Below are 19,685 nucleotides of genomic sequence, written 5' to 3' on the forward strand. Positions count from 1 at the left end.
CCCTGCCTACTAATGGCTAGACAGTTTTGTATAGAAGACAATTGTATTATAAGCATTTTCTTCCTATCCACTAGACAAGGAGAAGACTCCTGGTTTGCATCCTACTAGAATCGATTCTCTCCCTTTGAAAAGCATGCTTCCGCTCCTGCATCTCCTGTGTCCCCAAGCATCACACATTTCCAATACAAAAGGCTCCTTGCTTCCAGGTGCTCTCAGAACCCATCCCTCTCCCTGCTGGGAGGGATGGTCACAAACCAGATCTCCTGGGAGTTTTTCCTTTTGTATATTGCCATATAGCCACAGCGCTGCATTTCCAGGAGCTGTGCTCACAGCATGTGGCGGATGCGGGGCAGGTGGCAGGCAGAACCGTTGGAGAGAGGGAGGAAAGGGGTGGACAAATGAACAGAGACATGGGAAAGCAGCGAGGTGAATGAAAGGGGCGGAGGGCTAGGATGGGAACACAGAGGGAAAGAGAAATGAGGGGGGGGGGGAAGGACCAGGGCGAGAGGGACGAAGACAGCCGGGCGGCGAGCTGGGGGCGGGGGCGAGCTGGGGGGGGGGGCCCTGCCCCTTACCTGCCACCGTGTACCTGTCCAGGTAGTTGAGCACGTTGCCCACGCTGAGGATGCCGGCGGCCGCGACCCGGGCCCTGCCCAGGCTGGGGGGCTTGTGGCGGGGGGCCAGGCGCTCGGGGCTCTTGCCCGCGGGCGGGGGGTTCATCCTGCCCGACAGGGTCTGCACCTCGCCCTCGGCGCTCCGGCCGCAGCAGCCCCGCTCGCCCTCCTCCTCCTCCTCCTCGTCGCCGGCTCGGAGCCGCCCGCTGCAGCCCGGGCTGCCGGCCGCGGAGCCGCCGCTCTCCAGGCACATCATGGGCGGCGGGCGGCAGGCGGGCAGGGAGGAGCCCGCTCGCTCCGCAGCGCGGCCGGGCAGAGACGCCAGCGGGGCAGGCTCAGCGCCGCATCCCGCAGCCGGCGCGGCAGCGGCAGCGGCAGCCTCCTGCCTGCGGGACCGGCCGCCGCCAGCCTCTGACAGCGGGGCGGCCCCGCAGCCCAGGCCCCGCCCCCGCCCCCGCCCGGCTCCCGCCCGCCGCAGCGCGCCCCGCGCCCGGGAGCTCCGCGCCTCAGAGCGCCCCGCGCCCGGGCTCCTTGGAGACGGGACCCGCGCCCGGGCTCCTTGGAGACGGGACCCGCGTCCGCAGCTCCCCCGAGAGGGGGCCCGCCCCTCACAAGCAACCTCCCGCGGGTAGGCCCCCAGGGAACCCCTCCTCCTATAGCGCACTGGGGAGCCCCACTGCCTACCCTGGAGAGGGCCCCCACTGCCACCCAGCACTGGCCAGGCAGGACCTCACCCACTCTAGCCCCATACTCCCCGTCCCTTTTCACTGCCCCTCCCATACACAGCGGAGAATCCCCCTCCACCCACGACCCTACTTCCACCCACGGCCCACCACGCTGCTCAGAAGGGGTCCTTCCCCCCCCAGCCGCATGCACCCCTGGGGCTGGCCTTTCATGTCAGTGTGCAGACCTCCCGCCAGAGGCACAGGGCTCCCTGCAGACACCGAGGTTGGGTGGCCATGCACACAGATGCACAGAGCTGCGTGGCACGGGTCTACAGGGTTAAAACTTTAACAGAGTGGAAGTCACTGCCTATTCATAGGGGCTTAAGACCATTCTACGTTTAGAGAGGCCAACAGTTTCAAATCCTTGAAGGGGGTTCAGAGGCTATGACGGGAGGCATGTTGTGCATTATTACCTCCATGTTTACAGCTTGGAGACTAAGGCAGGGAGGGCCCCCTTGACTCAGCCCCTGTACCTTCTGTCATAATTTTACACCCTTATACAGCAGGTGTGAAACACTACCAAATCACGGATAACATGTTACAGCCTGTTGGCTAAAAGCCCAGGTTCTTAGCAGAAGGCAATGGTGATCCTATGAGCATCACACAGATTCCTGAACCCAACTGATGCCCACTGACTGCAGAAAGGTTCATCTTGAGAACAGGAGGCTAGACACAGAGCTCTCATTGCTGTATTAGGGCCTAAGGTCACACACAAAGTCATGGCAGGGCTAGAAATGGAATGGCAGAGTCCTAACTCCCTGCTCTAGCCCCAGACAACACTCCCACCCCAAACAAGTTGGTTTTGGAACAATTCCGTCATAAGCATCTGAAAACTGCTCAAATATTCCACCTGCTGAAAATCAACAACCCACATTTTACCCACATTCTCCCCAAAGAGTCACCTCTGCACTAAGAACAAGCAAGAGAAAATTCGGCTCAAAAAGTAAAGAGGTAGAAGTGTTCAGAATGAAAGTTCATGTACACATTGCTCAGTGCTGAACACAAAGAGCTACCGGAATACAGGACAGCGGAGGATCTACCATGGAGCTGCCAAACAGCAGTGGGTTTCCAATCCAGAGCCTTCTTACCCACACTGAACCTGCTACAACATGAGGGAGAGAATCGTCATATTCAGAACACACTTGAAATTAATGTATTTATAAATCATCAGCCATGCCCTAAGCAAACTGGGGCAGAGGGTGCTACTCTGGGAAGAGCACAGGAGTAGTGTTTGAATGAATATGTGCAGCTTTGTCACACCCATTCACTGAGAGTAGGAACTAGAGTAAGCAGCAGCTAAGCTGTGCTCACCCCAGGGTCGGGCTAAATCCGTACTCTGATGAGACTCAAAGAATTTAAGGTCAGAAGGGACTATCATGAACATCTAGTCTGACCTCCTGCACAGTGCAGGCCACAGAACCTCACCCACCCACTCCTGCAATAGACACTCCAAAGGAAACCCCAGGATGCTGCAGAAGATGGACGGCACAACGGACAGCACTTTTCCATCTGAGTCAGTGTTTGAATCAGTTCCTCTTGGGTGACATGCTGAAGACACAAACAAACAGAATATGAGTGGCCACTAGGGGATCTTTAAAAAGATGCCATGGGTGGTAAGGGTTAGGCCCAGTCTCCTACTCAAATTCCAATAGAGCTAATTATGTACCACTTAAATTGCTTTTGTAGGTTCAACTTGATGCCATATTTTTTCTTCATTTCCTGTTCCAAATAGTTGGGCTGTCTGGTATTAAATAGCTACCGATATTTTATCCAGTAAGCGCCTGCAATCTAACAATGGAGGAAGTGACTGAGTGTGTAATAGAGAATTTATTTGTAGTATAGTAGAGTTTATAGGCTGTAATTCAGATCAGGGCCCCACTGTGCTAGATACTGTACATACATGTAGCAGAGACAGTGCCTGCTCTGAAAAGCTTACACTGTAGTCTGTAGAGATACACAAAGGGTGTGAGGAGAAGCAGAGGAACAGAGAGAGGTGAAGTGACTTGCCTGATGAACCTCTATTTCTGGGTCTTACTCCAGAACCCTACCCACTACAAGCAGGCTCTCTCTCACTTGGGAAGAGCTTTAGGGTACATCTATGCTGTGATTAAAAACCCGCAGCACAGCTGCAGCTGCTCGGGTCAGCTGACTTGGGCTCACAGGTCTCAGGCTGCAGGGCTATAAAATTGCAGTGTAGACATTCAGGCTCACACTGGAGCCTGAGCCTGAGCCTGAATGTCTACACTGCTATTTTATAGTCCTTGTGAGAGAAGCAATAAACCAAGGCTTCAATGTGTCCACACATTCCAGATCTGAAAACAGCAACCTGTTCTTCCCCCTCTCCTCTCCCTTTTGTCCAGATTTCTATCATTTGGAATCAGCCCATATTAAACTAAAACACTAACAAAGTCCAAAAGATAACATGACAAAAGGTCTCACAATATACTCAGTATCAAAATTAATGTTTCAATTAATCTCCTAATAAGTGAGACAGAAACCTGCACAAAGGATGCTATAATCTGTTTTCTCTGTGTCTATTCAGACAATATCTCCTTGCTAAAGTTCACAAACATATAGGAAAAATAAGTTCATACACATAAAAAAATCATTTTACTAACAAAATGTGTAGATGTGTGTAGAGAATATAGTAATTGTTCACATATTAGTAAATCTAAAAATGTATAAAATTTAAGTGCGTCAATTGTGAAGATGTCATTATTAGTAAAAAATTAGCAGTCTTGTTGCATTGCTAGTGTTTTCTAGTATCTAGGACAATACTTAATACAAGGTAGACTATTCTAACCCTATGGAGTTAGGATATTAATTGTATAAAGAATCTAGAAGTTATTTAAAATTAGAATCAAATTGGGAATAATTTCTTCTTGCATTTGGAAGTGGAACGGAATAAAACTCTCCTCAAATTGAAGTTAAAAGTAAGAAGAAAACATAATAAAGCTTCCAGAAGATAATCACCGAGTTAAAACAATATGAGAAAACTTTATCCTGGCATTAAATGATTCAAGAACAAGAAAAAGAAAATGAGCCAAAAGACTTTTTAAAAAATTCTGTTAGTGTTTATTTTAACTAACCATGCTAAAGAAAAAATTAAGGATTCTGAGGAAAGGCTGGAAACTCTTGGAAAGGAACTTTGTGTAAAGCTTGAATGCCTCCTGCTGGATGGGCAAGAAACTTGCCATGACACTTTGACCTGTCCAGTTAATGAATGACCACTTTTCCAAAAGGAAAGAGCCAATAAAAATGACTAAATATGTCCTTTTGAGGTAGGCCAAGCCCCAATCAAATGGGGAGATAATACATTAAAAGAATTGCCAAGCCCAAAACCTTTGTCCAGCAAAACCTACATTCAACAGATCAATGCTTGATCCAAAGGAGCTGGTCCATTCCACTAAATAAGTGTTTAATTTTCCCTAAGAGAGTGATTTTCTTTGACTAAGAGTCCTTTATGGAGCATTTTTGGGAAAGAGATGTCTTTCTGAAGACTGAAGCCTAAGCCCCACCATGAAAAACAAACAAACTGCACACTGAACAGAAGGAAGAGTAAGAGATTCCACCTGCTTAAAGGTACAGAATGATTTAGGAAATCAGTGCTTATTGCTATAATTCCACAGGGAATTTCTGTGCTTTAAAGAACATCAGAATTTAGCTGTGGAGTGCAGAATTATTGTTTTCTCAGAACACTGAGCCCATTAGAGTTCAAACCTATTCCATTAAACCAGACTCTTGGGCTTACAGGAACTCTGAACTTGAAAATACCAGTCAAACTTAATTTCCATAGATACTATTAAAATATCCATTTCCAACTAAACAAAATTAAAAAAATTATACTAGAAATAGGAAAACGGAGTCTTATAGTAGCTCTAAAGATTGGGTAAAAGTCTCCTAAAATATAACTGAACTAAGTTATATAATTTAAATCTAACAACATTTTCACCAAAACTGATTTGGTGCTAATTTAAATTGCATGTCTTCACCTGTAACTTCCAGAGTTATTGTTCACACCTAGTGTGTAGTGCTAATATTACTTCGCTTGAATTACTAAATTATCTGGTTTAGAAAACCTTAACATCTTTGGTTCAATACATACATAACTAAATCTCAGATGTACTTATTATGTTATATGTTTGTGGAAATTAATTATTTGATGGTTCATTTTGTTTTGTTGGCTTGTTTCAACTCAATTCCTCACTTTAAAAGTGCTATTAAGAGCTAGCAGCTTTGTAAAATCAATGTTGTTCTTTGCCTTGTATTTTACACAGCACTTTGCAGTTATGCTGCCTTTGCATCTGTGAGTGTGAATTACTTGCCAATGAGAAACAGCCTCTGATCTCCCTCCCTTGTAACACTATTCTGTGTGTGAGACAGTAAGACAAGGGGGTAGCGGGGCAGGGAAGAACCCAGCTATTACCAAGCTACAGCTTCCACTGGAGGAGCCATACCTGCAGTTTTTGCTTAGGTTCTTTCACGCATTACAGAAGCGCCAAGAAGCCTCATCTAGGTCTGAACCAAGTTATGCTGTACAAAGTCCTCTATAATCACTGACAGTCCCTCCCCCAAAAAGCTTAGACACTGAGGTGATACCAGATTCATTTTATTGTCCTACATTTTACATTACTGCAATTACAGAATAATACACTGCACTGCAGTAGCACCTTTCCCCCAAGGATGTAAAAGTGCTTTGCAAACACCGGTAAAATCCTCACAATATTCACATCTCCCCCCTCTGTGCACATACAATCACACACTCCGCCACAGTAAGTATTAGGACCAACCTGGGGGATCTGCGCTGATTTCAGCCATTGGTAGCTGAAGTCTGGGCAAATGCTCAATGCAGGCAAGGCATTTTATGCCCATTTCACAGTAGGGTAAATTAGGGCACCAAGAGATTATGTAACTCAATCCATATCACAAGAGCACCCTCTACACTACAGCTACTGCCACATGGCAGATCCTGTTACAACATGGTTATCCCCCACAGTTATTTAGCACAGGTATTATCGAAAAGACTAGACATCAGGGCCTCCCTCATGGTAGGTGCTGTACAAACACATAGTAAGACAACGTCCCCCCAGAAACAGCCAGGTTACATTTTGTTGGGCATTAAGAGTGTCCCTAAAACATTCTAAAGTTTTGGACATAACCAATGCATTAGCACAGACCAAGGACATTGTTAAAACAAGGTTATGTCACAATGGATCCATGTTGTAACTGTGTCCCCAGACTCAGCTGAAGCTGATGGAGACAAGAATATACTGAATCAGGGGAAGTTTCAGAAGTAGGAACCAGGAGTCCTGGGTTCCACCCTGCTGCTTTAACCACTAGGCTACAGATCCCTTAAATACCAGGTCAGACGCACAAGATAAGCTATGTTGCAGTGAAGAAGTTCATACCTTGCAACAATATAAGAAGGCTTGGAAGGATTAGATTTTAATCAGTAAATGTCGGTAAATGCCAATTTCACCATATATGCACAAACCAACAAAAAAATATTTCCATCGATGATCAAAATTTATAGAGAAGCAAAGTAAGAAAAATGCTGCTTGAGAAAGCATTACAGTTGGATTTAAGGATATTTACTTTTTATATTTTGACACATGATGTTGTGATTTAACAGTGAATCTCAATGCCTACGGCCATTAAATAAGTGTCTGACCCACCACATCCTACAGTCTGGCATCCCTCCTCCATTTCTTCCCACAAGTGTGAACATTTAAATAGATGAAAATAAAAGAAAGCTTAAAACCCATATTTTTGCACCACTGTGAAAATTTAAATAGATAAAAATTGAAAAAAGCATAAAAATAAACAAACACTGATATTATCCATTGAAATTATTAAAAAAACACAATAAATTCTGCCAACCCAAAATACAAGCAGTTGCCTGGCTCCCCTAGGTAAGTGACTGTATATTTGTTTGTACATCTTGCAGTGAAATAACTTTTTATTCAGTTCCGATATGCATGGAATTCTGTGGCCGGTGCCAAGCAGAAATGAAAAAAGTTACAATCATATCAGGCTGCCGTCGGAACCACTGTGTCCAGAGGCAGTTACTACAGCAAGCAAATAGCTCACCCATCCTTTGGAACTGTTAAGTGAATAGCCTTTGATGTTTGGGGTGGCTTGTTGAATGTTGCAATCCATCGCCAGAAGCACTCAATTTCATTGCACTCAGAGGGATGTCAATGTTCCAAATAAAATGAGTTTTGTGGTCTAAGCTCAGCTCCCAATGTAGATTGTCATCTCATATACAGCACATTTTTGGCAAACCCTGCCCCACGTTCAAATGAATGAGCACTGACCTGAAATACTGCCTCTTCCCACTAGAGGCCTCAGTCTGCATGAACAATGACATGGGCATTTGCTGTTCGAAAGCATATCTGCTCCTCCTAGCTGCCAAATAGTTGAGGTCTGATTAACTAGCATTTAAGAATCCTGTGTGGAGCGGACAGCTACAGAAATAGTATTGCCACCCCACCCCAGCATTACAGGATAGGACTGCCAACCCCTCGTGGGAACGGAGGAATCACAAAACAATGCGGACAAACCCAGCAATTACCAACTTACAACTGGATTCTTGGCATCTCACTAAAGGACTTGAGACAGATGAGGAGTTCCTTAAAAAACAGCATCAACAAAAGGCTTCCACCATTTTTCTTAGCACACAGGAAAGAAAAGAGCATCATCGAGAAGAGAGAAGAAATGAGGTTACACAAAATGAAACAAGCCCAGGTGAGAATCCAGGGTGGATAAAAATAAATGATTTTTTTTTTAATTTAAAAATCGGATTTTTTTTATTTAAATCAGATTTTTTTGATAAAATGCTTTTTGAGGAAAAACCTATCTAAAGATAGTTTTAATTAAGATACCTTATAGCTCAAAGATAAAAGAACAGGAGTACTTGTGGCACCTTAGAGACTAACAAATTTATTAGAGCATAAACTCATCATGGAATAGGGATTATAAATTCTAATTCTATAGCAGGGGTAGGCAACCTGTGGCCCGCATGCCAAAGGCGGCACGTGAGCTGATTTTCAGTGGCACTCACACTGTCCGGGGGACTCTGCATTTTAACTTCATTTTAAATGAAGCTTCTTAAACATTTTAAAAGCCTTATTTACTTTACATACAATAGTTTAGTTATATATTAGACTTATGGAAAAAGACCTTCTAAAAATGTTAAAATGTATTACCGGCACGCGAAACCTTAAATTAGAGTGAAGAAATGAAGACTCGACACACCACTTCTGAAAGGTTGCCGACCCCTGTTCTATAGTATGAGACAATATATTCATGTAATGGGTTAAGAAAAGTTTTGTAAATTAGTTCCAATAGTTCATTGATTAGGGACCCAATCTTATGGGATTCCAGGGGCTTCCGTATAGATTATTTAGGTTAATCTTTTTATCTACCCAATGGGACTCAGTGCTCAGTCTAGAAGATACCATCAGAGATGCTTAGTTTTGCAGTTCTCAAACTGTGGTTTTGTGTCTCCAGAGGTAACATGCTTGTTAACAGCAAAAATGTTTTTAAGTTGCAGTGGGGGAGGTTTAGATTGGATATTAGGAAAAACTTTTTCACTAAGAGGGTGGTGAAACACTGGAATGCGTTACCTAGGGAGGTGGTAGAATCTCCTTCCTTAGAGGTTTTTAAGGTCAGGCTTGACAAAGCCCTGGCTGGGATGATTTAACTGGGAATTGGTCCTGCTTCGAGCAGGGGGTTGGACTAGATGACCTTCTGGGGTCCCTTCCAACCCTGATATTCTATGATTCTATGATTCTAAATAAATAAATAATATAGAGAAGTGAGAAACAACAAACCTCAACCCTATTGTCCCTCTGCAAATTTGTGTGCACAGAGTCAATCCCTTACCTCTTTCTAAAAGTGCAACATTTCAACAAGTTCAGTGAATACAAAATTGTTGGGGCGGAACAGATCTGGACAAGGAGAAGAAGTCTGGAGATAAAGGTGAGAAGGGAGGGACAGGCAGTAGAAACAAAAGTGAAACTGTTTGAGCATCATATTCCAGAAGTCTTGATGTCTTTCTGAATGTAGCCTTCATTGATTTGAGATCTACCATACCTTGAAAACCAATAATGGTAGCAGGCCGTAAAAGAGACCCACTTTGGGAATATTTTAATGAAGGTCCTCTACCTGTGCGTAAGACAGGCATGTGTGCAAAATGCAAATAGTGCAACGAAGAAATGCAAGGCCTGGTTGCCTGTATTAAACAACATCACGAGAAGTGTTCCTTCTCAGGAGGAAGCTGCCTTGAAGATGATAAAAGGAACATGTCTGAACATGCAGGATCTTCAGGTTGGTAAACTTTTTTATTTCATACTTCTCTCTTAAGGACTGCCTGTCTTCCTTCTGGACTACTCTTGAATTCTCATGTTTGAGCAAAAAATATAGTTGTTACTCTATGGTACTATCATTTTAGATGCAGTTGTGATAAAAAAAATAAATAGCTGAATTAGGCAGATCTTCCTTTTACAATTTCACCTTTAAAATAGTCCTGAGTGTCAGTGAATGCAATGAGTAATACTAAATGAGCCGTATGGTTATAATAATTAAATAACTGCATTGACTTATTTTGTTTAGGAAAATCCATCCTGAACATACAGGATTCTGAAGACTATCCACTTTCAAGATCACCACCATTTTCTACAGTTTCAGAGTTATCTGCCAATGATAGTGTTTTAGTCACATCATGAATATCACATAGCCACAGTATATCACCTATAGCAAAAAGAAAAAAAAAACTCCATTGTCCAGTAACAACCATAGATAAGTTTGTGATAAGAACCAGCAGATTACGGTTTGTTTATGTAACAAACTCTCCTTTCCGTATGATTGAGAACCCACACTTTATTAACATGGTTCAGTCATTAAGAACAGAATACAGTCCACCCAACAGAGCAGATGTCGCAAGCAAATTGCTGGATAAAGTGTATGAAAGAGAAATTGAGCAGTGTGCAAAAGGTGTAGAGGGTGAAATTATTAACCTGAGTCTTGATGGGTGGAGCAATGTTCACAATGATCCCCTTGTATGTGCTTGTGTGACAACAGAAGAACGGAATGTCTTCCTTACAGAAACAATTGATACATCAGGAAATGCACACACAGCAGAATACTTACAAGAAGTATCAGTAAAAGCTATAACAAACTGTGAAAAAAAATTCAAATGTCTAGTATGCAGCTTGGTCACAGACAATGCTGCAAATGTATCCAAGATGAGAAGAAATTTAGAAGAGAGTGAAGACGGTCCCAAGATAATAACATATAGTTGCAGTGCTCATTTGATGCCCCTCCTAGCTAAAGACTTCAGTGTTCCTGAAATAAGGTTAATGTTGAAATTGCAAAATACTTCCACAATAACCACTTTGCAGCAGCTACTCTGAGAAAAGTGGGAGGAACCAAGCTAACTCTCCCACAAGATGTGTGATGGAACTCAGCAGTGGACTGTTTTGAGCACTAGATCAAGAACTGGCCTAATCTGATGACAGTTTGTGAATAAAATTGTGAAAAAAAATAGATGGCACTGTTACAGCCAAAGTTCTCAACATTAGGCTTAAGAGAAAGGTTGAACACATGCTGAGTACCCTGAAGCCTATTTCCGTAGCCTTGAACAAAATGCAGAGCTGTTTTATTGCTGACGCTGTTGAAATTTGGAAGGAACTGAGTGAGATCTTAAGAAGAGAAATAAGCAATGACAGAGTTAAATTACAAGCATTAAAAAAATGAAGGAGACAAGCACTATCTCCAGCTCATTTTCTTGCAAATATTCTCAATACTCGTTACCAGGGTCAAACCTTAACTGCTGAAGAAGAGGAGTTGGCTATGAATGGACATCCAGCAACCATCCCCCCATAAGGCCAACTAAGAGTGAACCATTCAAGAAATATATGTTTGCTGATGATGTTTTAATGAAAGTCACACCAGTGAACTGGTGGACGTCACTTCAGCACTTGGATTCAGAGACAGTTGAAGTGATAATCTCACTTTTATTAACAAATGTAAAGGAGACTGGAGGGCAGCCTCAGGTGGTGATAGGGGGTTTTTGATTTTGTTTTAAATTGTTGGGGGGGGGTTCTTTTTGAACAAAGATAAAGAGAAAATCAGACTCCAAATACTGCAGTGATTGGTGCTCTATAAACAGCACAGGAAGCGATTATTTCTATCACTTGTCTATTTCTAAGCTTGATGCTGTAAAACATAACAAACCAAAACTAATTTCTGGCAAAAGGGCAGGTTTTAAGGTTTGTTAAATAATCCACAGAATGTGTAAAAAGCCAGAGAAAAGCTGGAAGGGAAGGCCAAAGCGTTAAAACTTCAGGCTTGCAACAGATTCCTTGGAAGCGCACCTTCAAGCCTAGCAGGGTCTGTTTGGCAGATTATGTTTCCAAGGTAGATACACTGACATAAGCCCAAAAACCACACAGTGGAGCTGAATGGTTTCAACTCCTGATTTACACCAGTGAAGTTCAGAGTGTGTCTTGTGCCTCCATGAGTCATGCAGTTTCTCTTTCTCATGGGCGACAAGCACTGAACCCCATCATCGGCATCATGGGGGTGAAACAGAACCAGACGACTTGCGAGCTGGTGAGGGCTAGGCTGGTAAAGGCTACCAACTGCAGCACTTCCCTCTCGTTTGAAGATCCTTGGCAAAATTAGCAGAAGGGCAGCAGCTAGAGGAGAGGCCTTGCAAGCAATTTCCCTGTTCCCAGCCATGCTGAAATACAACCTTACATTAAGACCAACGTCATTCGGTTTAGGAGAAGGGATGAACTGCATTTGCATGCATACCTAAAAATAACATTAAGGCAAAGGTAAGGACAAGAGCACCATCCTTCAGGGAAATGAGTTATTTGTCTGTAAGCATTGGGTAGGAATCCCACTCCTTTCTTCCACTCTTCAACACTGCACTTTCCCATAAAGGGGACCACTTTCCCAAAATGCATTTGATTCTAGCCACTGCTGGTGCGGGAGTCATGCTCTGATTCAGGTCAACTTCTCATGGTCCTTAGTGCCCATCCAAGACCTGATGGGTATACCACAAAGACAGCTTAGGTTCACAATCATGGTTACAGCTTTCGGTAGGCACAACAGCGAGTCCATGAGCAAATTTCTTCACTGCAAGAAGGAGAAGGGCAAAAATAAAAGCTACACAGTAGAGAAATCTGCTCCAACAGGAAGAATGCTGGACAGTCCCCAATATACATCATTTCCTAAATGAAGGCTAATCAGCAAAATTCCAACACTTGTGCTTTGCTGCCTATTTTTTGGGCTCTGAATTCCAGACATTTTTCAGCATCACTGTAAACTGCATTAAAAATAAAATCCTTGCAAGCGAGGACTGGCTTTCAGCAGTGGAAGATCTAATTGAATGCAACTGTAACTCACGTTTTCCTGCCATTCATAAGCTGAGTGAACTTCCATCAGCAGTTCCTCTGACTGAATTACAATGTGGCATGGAATCAGGAAACACACGTTTTCTACTAGGCGATGAAGAGATTGTAATGGAGAGCTCAGAACATCCCTCCTGACAGTGCACACTTGCGTTTAATGCTATGCCATAATCAGGGAAAGAAAGGGTATTTGTACAGCAGGAAATCCAGGAGAATTAGTGGCCTGGAAGAGCTGCCAGAAAATGATGAAAAAAACAGAGGTGAAGGATGCTTGGAATGCATCAGGACAGAGTAGTCCAAGCTCATTAAAAAAAAAAGTATATATATTAAAAAAAAAGTTTTATTTCCAGTTAGCTGTGAAAAAGAATGTGCCAGGCTCCCTACAGAGCTTTTCTCAGTATTACAGCTCACCCAGTATTGTTCACGTTATTCATTCCATAAGGGCCCCGCAACATTCTTGCCTCAGCTATGACTGGCTGATGCCCCCATCCTAATGCTTAACGTGTCTATCATCATTATGAAGCCCCTTTGTTTAGTCATTGTTTGTATTACAGTGAGATCTGGGCCCCGTCATGCTGGTGCTGTACGGAGTAGAGAGACTCTTGCCCCAATTTGGAATTGAAAGAGACAGGACAAAGAGTGGGAGAAAGGAAATATCTGTTCCACAGAAGGGGGTGGGGGGCAGAAGGTCCAGGGAGATTAAATAATTCGTCCAGGGTCAACGAAAAGCTTGTTGTGGTGCTAGGACCTGAACCCTGATCTCCAGAATCCCTGTCCACTGCCTCAACCGCAAGACCCTCCTTCCTCCTCTCTGACCCCTCTTATAGTGAGCTTCTGTCCCTTTCCATGGGGGCAGGCATCAGCAGCATCCCTCCTTGGGATGGCACTAAGGGTCTGTCTACACTGCAATTAAAGACCCGCAGCTGGCCTGTGCCAGCTGACTTGGGATTGCGGGACTCAGGCTGTTTAATTGTGGTGCAGACCCTGGGCTCTGGGACCCTTCAAGGGGAGAGAGTTCCACAGCTTGGGCTCCAGCTGGAGACCAAACATCTTCACCCCAATTAAACAGTCCCATTGCCTGAACCCTGCTGGCATGGGCCAGCCATGGGCGTCTCATTGCAGTGTAGATAAACCCGAAGGACTGTTCTTGCGTTCTTCACACTTCTCTCTCTGTTCTTTAGAGAGGGCAGCGACTACATGGCAGGTGATCTTTGCCAGCATACAGGTTAAAAGAAAATGCTGGTGCATGGGCTTACGCCATTCCCCAAGCCAGGTTTCCCGACAGAGCCCTTCCACCATAACTGCAGTCTGGCCAAGCCCACCCAGCTTTCACATCACTTAGCCACCTTTGCACGCTGGAGACAAAATGGGAGGACTCAGGTTGGAGCTCATGCGGCCCAAGTTAAAATACACCCCCATCCCCAAATCAGTGAAATGAAGTATTAATACCTCCCATCAGACACATACATTACACCCATTAGAGAACTAAGCATCAGTTTGAAAATGCCTAAGGGCAACACTGGAACCACAAATTCAACTCATCCCACTACCCTTCTGTAACAGAGAAACTGAATTATCTGCAATTTCCTATGTGTAGGTCTCTCAGACAGCCCATGGCACTTGTTTTAGGAGTTGGGAGCTTGCCTCCATTGTCCTTGGACAATATCTCCTCCTCCACCCCAGCAGTGGCTGCATTTCAGGCCTTGGCTACACCAGAAAGGGTTTGCCGGGATATCTACACAGCAAATCCTCTTAGTAGAGCCATAGCTTATACCAGCAGAAGAGTTCTTATGTTGTCACTTGTGCCAACTCCCTGAACAAAATAAGCTACCACAGGAAAAGGATGTTTGCCAGTATAATTGTATCTACACTAAAGCTTTTACTGGCATAGCTGCTGGCTACAGGGTGTGATTTTTTTTTTTTTTCCACACTGCGAACCAACCTAGCTAGGCTGAGAAAACTTTTAAGTGAAGACCAGGCCTCAGTATTCTTTCTTAACATCTTGAAGTGCTTTATGCTGGTCCAATGAGGTTGAATCTTTTAAAAAAAAAAAAGTCCTAAAGTCAAATTCAGAGACAACATAATTTACATGTCTTGGTAAGTGGGTCTAACTTGCAGATAGAAGGGGTAGCAAGAAAAGCCAGAAGGAGGAAGCTGTAAATTATACCCACCTAAAATACGCAGCTCAAACTTAGTTGCCACTTACATTTTGCTTAAGAGAAAGAGTCCCAACTCCCTGGTTCTTGTTTTGATCGTATCACGATAAACTGATCTGGTCCTCTCCCCCAACTGATGCCTCCACGAACAAAACTTTTCAGGGCATAGAAACAAAGTAAGATATTTTACAAATCAAACCACATGGAGCACAGCACAGTGAGGATGGCAAAGTGGCTCAGGCTGTGCTGAAGGGCAGAGGAAATGCCTTTTCACTGACCTCAGCTTGTTTTAACCCAAAAGATCGTAGCTCATGGCGAGTTCAACTGCAATGGATGCAGCCACCCCTTTGGATAACAGGGTAAGAACATGTTGCCAAGTGTGCTCTCAAACAAAGACGACTCCACAGGAGCCATAGGCTCCAGTGTAAGTCAGAAAGAAGGACACCCATCAGGCCATCCTGGGTCTCTTCTTCCATCAGTTCAAAATGTTGAGCAAAGTCTTCCTCACAATCAGGCGCATGAGTGTGAGCAGGATGGCCAAGGCAGAAATAAAGCAAGAGACATGGCCTTGTGGTCTCAGCACATGACAGCGATCCAGGAACTCCACAGTCCTTAATGCTGACTCTTAGCATTCATAGACTTCTGTGAAAATACAAGGTTCTCAAGCTCCTTGCCACAGGTTTCCCCCGTGAAATGGGGATGATACTCCTTTACTCCACCAGTAAAGTGGGGGGGAGGGGAGGAGGTTGCGGGGAGACAGCAGGGATGTTGTCAGGATAGGTTCATGTTCACAGATGAATATGCAAATTAGATATGCTAGATTTTAATTAACATAAGATAAACAGCAACAAAAAGAGAAAGGGAAAAAGTCCCAGTTGGAACATTTTGCATAATGCCAATGGATTTTGGAGAAGGATGCTACATACAACTTCAGAGCCGAGTTGCGATAAAAATAAACTTAAAAAAAAATTCCCACAATAAAGTCAACATTTTATGGTGGAAAACAACCAGGCCAGTCCATTACACTAGCTTAATTTCTGTGTCCTTTAAACTAGACTATAGCCAATAGACTGAAATAAAGGGGAGGCGGGGGGGGGGCAGGGGAGAAGGCGAGACTGTTTCGTTTATTATTAGCGTTGACCCTGCCAGGAAGCCAATGCCTCGACTGTTCTACAGAAAAGACTCAAAACAGCCCCTGCCTCCCCAAGTCTTTTGTTCCATGGGCAAATCAAGGCCTTGGAATTGCTGCTCTTAAAGCTGTTCCAAACCTATTGCCCTGCAAAAGAAACCACAACTTGCAAGGAACTGTGCAGTTAAATGATACATAACCCACAGGACTTTCACCACCACAAAGTAGACTGCCCTTTAAGCCACATGAATGTGCTGTGGTTTTTCTGCCCACTAGAAATATTTTTTGTAGTTGGGTTTTCCTAGCTTTTTCTTGGATTGAACTCTCCAGGGAACGGGTGGTTCAGTGAAATACACTGGACTTCCCCACATCTGAGCACCATGGGAATTTCAGGCCCCAGCCATTAGCGCAATGGAGAGCAGAAGCATGGCCCAAAGGCAATCGAATTATATAATCATCCTCTTGCAAACGCCAGCTCACCTCCTCACAATATGAAATGTTCTCCTCCCACACAATTTTAGGGAGTTGATTTACAGCCTTCTGGATCAGGAAGCAAAGGGCTGGATTGCCATAGTTATTACTGGGAGGGTGGGGAAAACTAGTCTGTGAAGTTTTACAGACTGTAGATCTCTACAGAAACCTTGGGTGACTTCATGCCATAAATATACCTTGCTCCACCTATCCAGCTCACTGAAGAGGTATGGTCCTAGCACAGGTCTGAGAACCAGGACTCCAGATTTCTAGAGAGAGCTCTGACACACTTCACTTCCAACCCTGGGCAAGTCACTTCACCTCCCTGCCTTTATTTCCCATTGGGAAATAAAACAAAGGCCTTGTGTCTCTATGGAAAAGGTGTTTAATTCAAATGTGTATTTAAACTGGTACAAACTCTTATGGGGACACACTTATTTCAGTTTAGCTAAAACTTACTCTCAAGAGACTAACTGGAAAAAGCCACTCTGAAAGCAAGCTAAGAACGCCCTCAGTGGGGCAAGTGCCAGTTTAACATCAAATAAATTGGTTCGTCTCTAAGGTGCCACAAGTCGTCCTTTTCTTTTTAGTTTAACATCAGTTGAATTCACACTTTAGGTTAAGCTGGTGCAGCTTTCTCATGTAGGCAAGCCACAATTTACCTAACAGCGTTGCTCTGAGGATGAATTAATTAACATCTGTAAAGCGTTTTGAAGTGCTATGCAAATACCATACCCCTTTACAGTCCTGGTCATAGTCCAGTTGAACAATTAAATGCTGCTACCATCAAATGTCATTTGCCGGCACTTTTCGTCACTACTCTTGCACGGCAGGGAAGTGTTGCTGATGGTAATAAGCAGCTGCAAGTGCAGGGTATGTCCCCCCGCCCTTTTTTTTTTTTTTTTTTTTTTTTAAGAAGGCCAAGTATGAGATCATCCTTAGTCAGGATCAGCTTGGGGTGGGAGGGGGGGACAGGGTGGGAGAAGAGAAAAACAATCAGGTCTATACCCGGCCATCCTACTGTCAGTATCTTGATTTGCCTTCGTTTGGCCTTTATCATCATCTGTATTGCATGAGTGCCCAGGGGCCCCAGACACAGTCCAGGACCCCACTGCGCTAGGTGCTGTACAAACACAGAACAAAAAGATGCAGTTTACTTGGGCTGTGGGCTCCCCTGTTTCCACCCCAAGCGACTCCTTGCTTTTCTTGTCCTCTCAATGCTGGGGACGGTCAGGGTTGTGTGACAGAGAGAGAAGCTCCAGGTACCGAAGAGGAGCAGAACTGCCTTTGAGCTGTATGGCTGGGAGACGTGGGGGGGAAGGCTGTCCTGATGGGGTACTGAGGGTAAATGGAAGCGTGAGGAAAGTCCGCAAATCTGTTATATGATACTACAGTGGAAACTGGAGAAATTACTTCATTTCCCTCCCCAGAAATCTTGAGCCAAGTTCATCCCTGATCTAACTCCATTGACTGCAGTGGAATTACATCACAGATGAACTTGGTAACATCTGTCCAGCTGCCCAAACTGTTGTAAAAAGCAACCTACATTACTCATAAAAAAGGAGAACAAAGAGTGAGGGGCTGATTTAACAAACAACACTGCACCATGTTCCTCTGCAGAGCTGGCTGCATTTCAGTGCCAGGAGAAGCAATCCCAAGAGAGACAGAGTGTATTACTACTGATATCCATATACCAAATCAGTGATCTCTATGGGTACACAAGAGTCCCCATCTCCAACACCAAAGAATTCAGCCAGGTTGCAGCTCATTGCGCCAGCTGCCAAGCTACTTAATTTTAGCTCACCTGGCTGAGCAGGAAGTTCCTGGTTCAAACCCCACCAGAAGCAGCATGCAAGTCACAGGCAAGGGCAAGTCCTGTTGGAGGGGCTGGGAGCTGTCTACTCCCCACACTTCAGACTGACAGGTGCAGTTGGCACCAGGGGTGGGACTAGCTGCTGCAAACAGTCCTGTAAGCAAGAGGGGAGAAATGTGATGCAAAGAGACTGGTAGCCGAGAGAAAGATTAACTGGCTGCGGAGAGCCAGCCAGACATCACTGCACCGCAAGATCTAACAGGAGGCGGCCAAATACAGCAGGCATCAGCAAAAATGAACGAGGAGACCCAGCAAAAAGAACAGGAGTCCTTGTGGCACCTTAGAGACTAACAAACTTATTAGGGCATAAGCTTTTGTGGTCTAAAACCCGATGAAGTGGGTTTTTTATGATACTCCTTGTTCTATTTGCTGATACAAACTAACACGGCTACCCCTCTAAAACCTGAGAGACCCAGGGCTACATTAGGCTCTACACAAATCACCGTCAGTCAGGTCCTCACCTGAGTGCTTGGGGGGTGAGGAAGATCATTTCCCTCCAAACCTGCCATTCCTGCAGATTAGAGAAAATGCTCTGTCCAGCTCTGGTTCTGCCCAAGCCTGCTTCAGGAAGCAACTTGTTTATATGGAGTCTGCTTAGAGGTGACAAGGAGCAGATGCTCCTGTGCTTTAGATTCAGTGGCACAGGAGCATGTAAAGCTGCAGTATTGTGGGTCTCACTGCACAGAGCACGACCCATTCCCATGTAAAGGCTGTCATCGCACAACACCAGTTTCTGCATACACTTTCCTAGTTTCTTTTAAAGAAGAGAAAGGAGACTCTGGAGCATTTTGCGTGTGCAGCTTAGAGGTCTCTCTCTCTGCATCTGTGGAGGGAATGTGCTTGTAGAGCTACAAGGTGCTCCCATATATTTCTCCAGCTAAACTCTTTGCTGCCCTTGTCTGGAAAATATTGGAGTAAGCCAAAGGAGAGACATTTCCTTAATATCTCCTAGAAATGCACAAACATTTAAAGCTATTTTATATGTTGGTAACCAAGGATCTCATTTAAAGTATTTGGATACAAAGTGTCTTTAAAATTAGGGAAACTGCAGAAGTGTCTTATTTTAAGAGTAAACATAACACAGTAACATCACTTGAGACCAGCCACAGATCAGATCAGTGGCCCACCTAGTCTAGTATCCTGGGTGACAGATGCCAGCACCAGATGATTCAGAGGAAGATAAGAATCCCTGCAGTGGTCAGATATGGAATAACACACCCAGATGGGAAGTTTTTTCCTAAGTCCTGTCAAATAGTAGTTGACTGATGTCCTGAAGCTTGACGATTTACAACCT

General features: G+C 44.3%; 1 protein-coding gene across 1 annotated transcript in view; it reads right to left on the minus strand.

The window, feature by feature from the left end:
• SPNS2 (SPNS lysolipid transporter 2, sphingosine-1-phosphate) overlaps nt 1–955 on the minus strand; it is a 176,491-nt gene extending 175,536 nt beyond the window's left edge. The window contains exon 1 of the mRNA XM_084650941.1: nt 576–955. Within this exon, the coding sequence (XP_084507067.1) occupies nt 576–870 (295 nt within the window). The 5' untranslated portion in view covers nt 871–955. The remainder of the gene's footprint in view (nt 1–575) is intronic.
• Between the last annotated feature and the right edge of the window lie 18,730 nt (nt 956–19,685).

Source organism: Lepidochelys olivacea (genome assembly GCF_965140295.1).
Source record: "Lepidochelys olivacea isolate rLepOli2 genome assembly, chromosome: 17".
NCBI classification, from domain to species: Eukaryota; Metazoa; Chordata; order Testudines; family Cheloniidae; genus Lepidochelys; species Lepidochelys olivacea.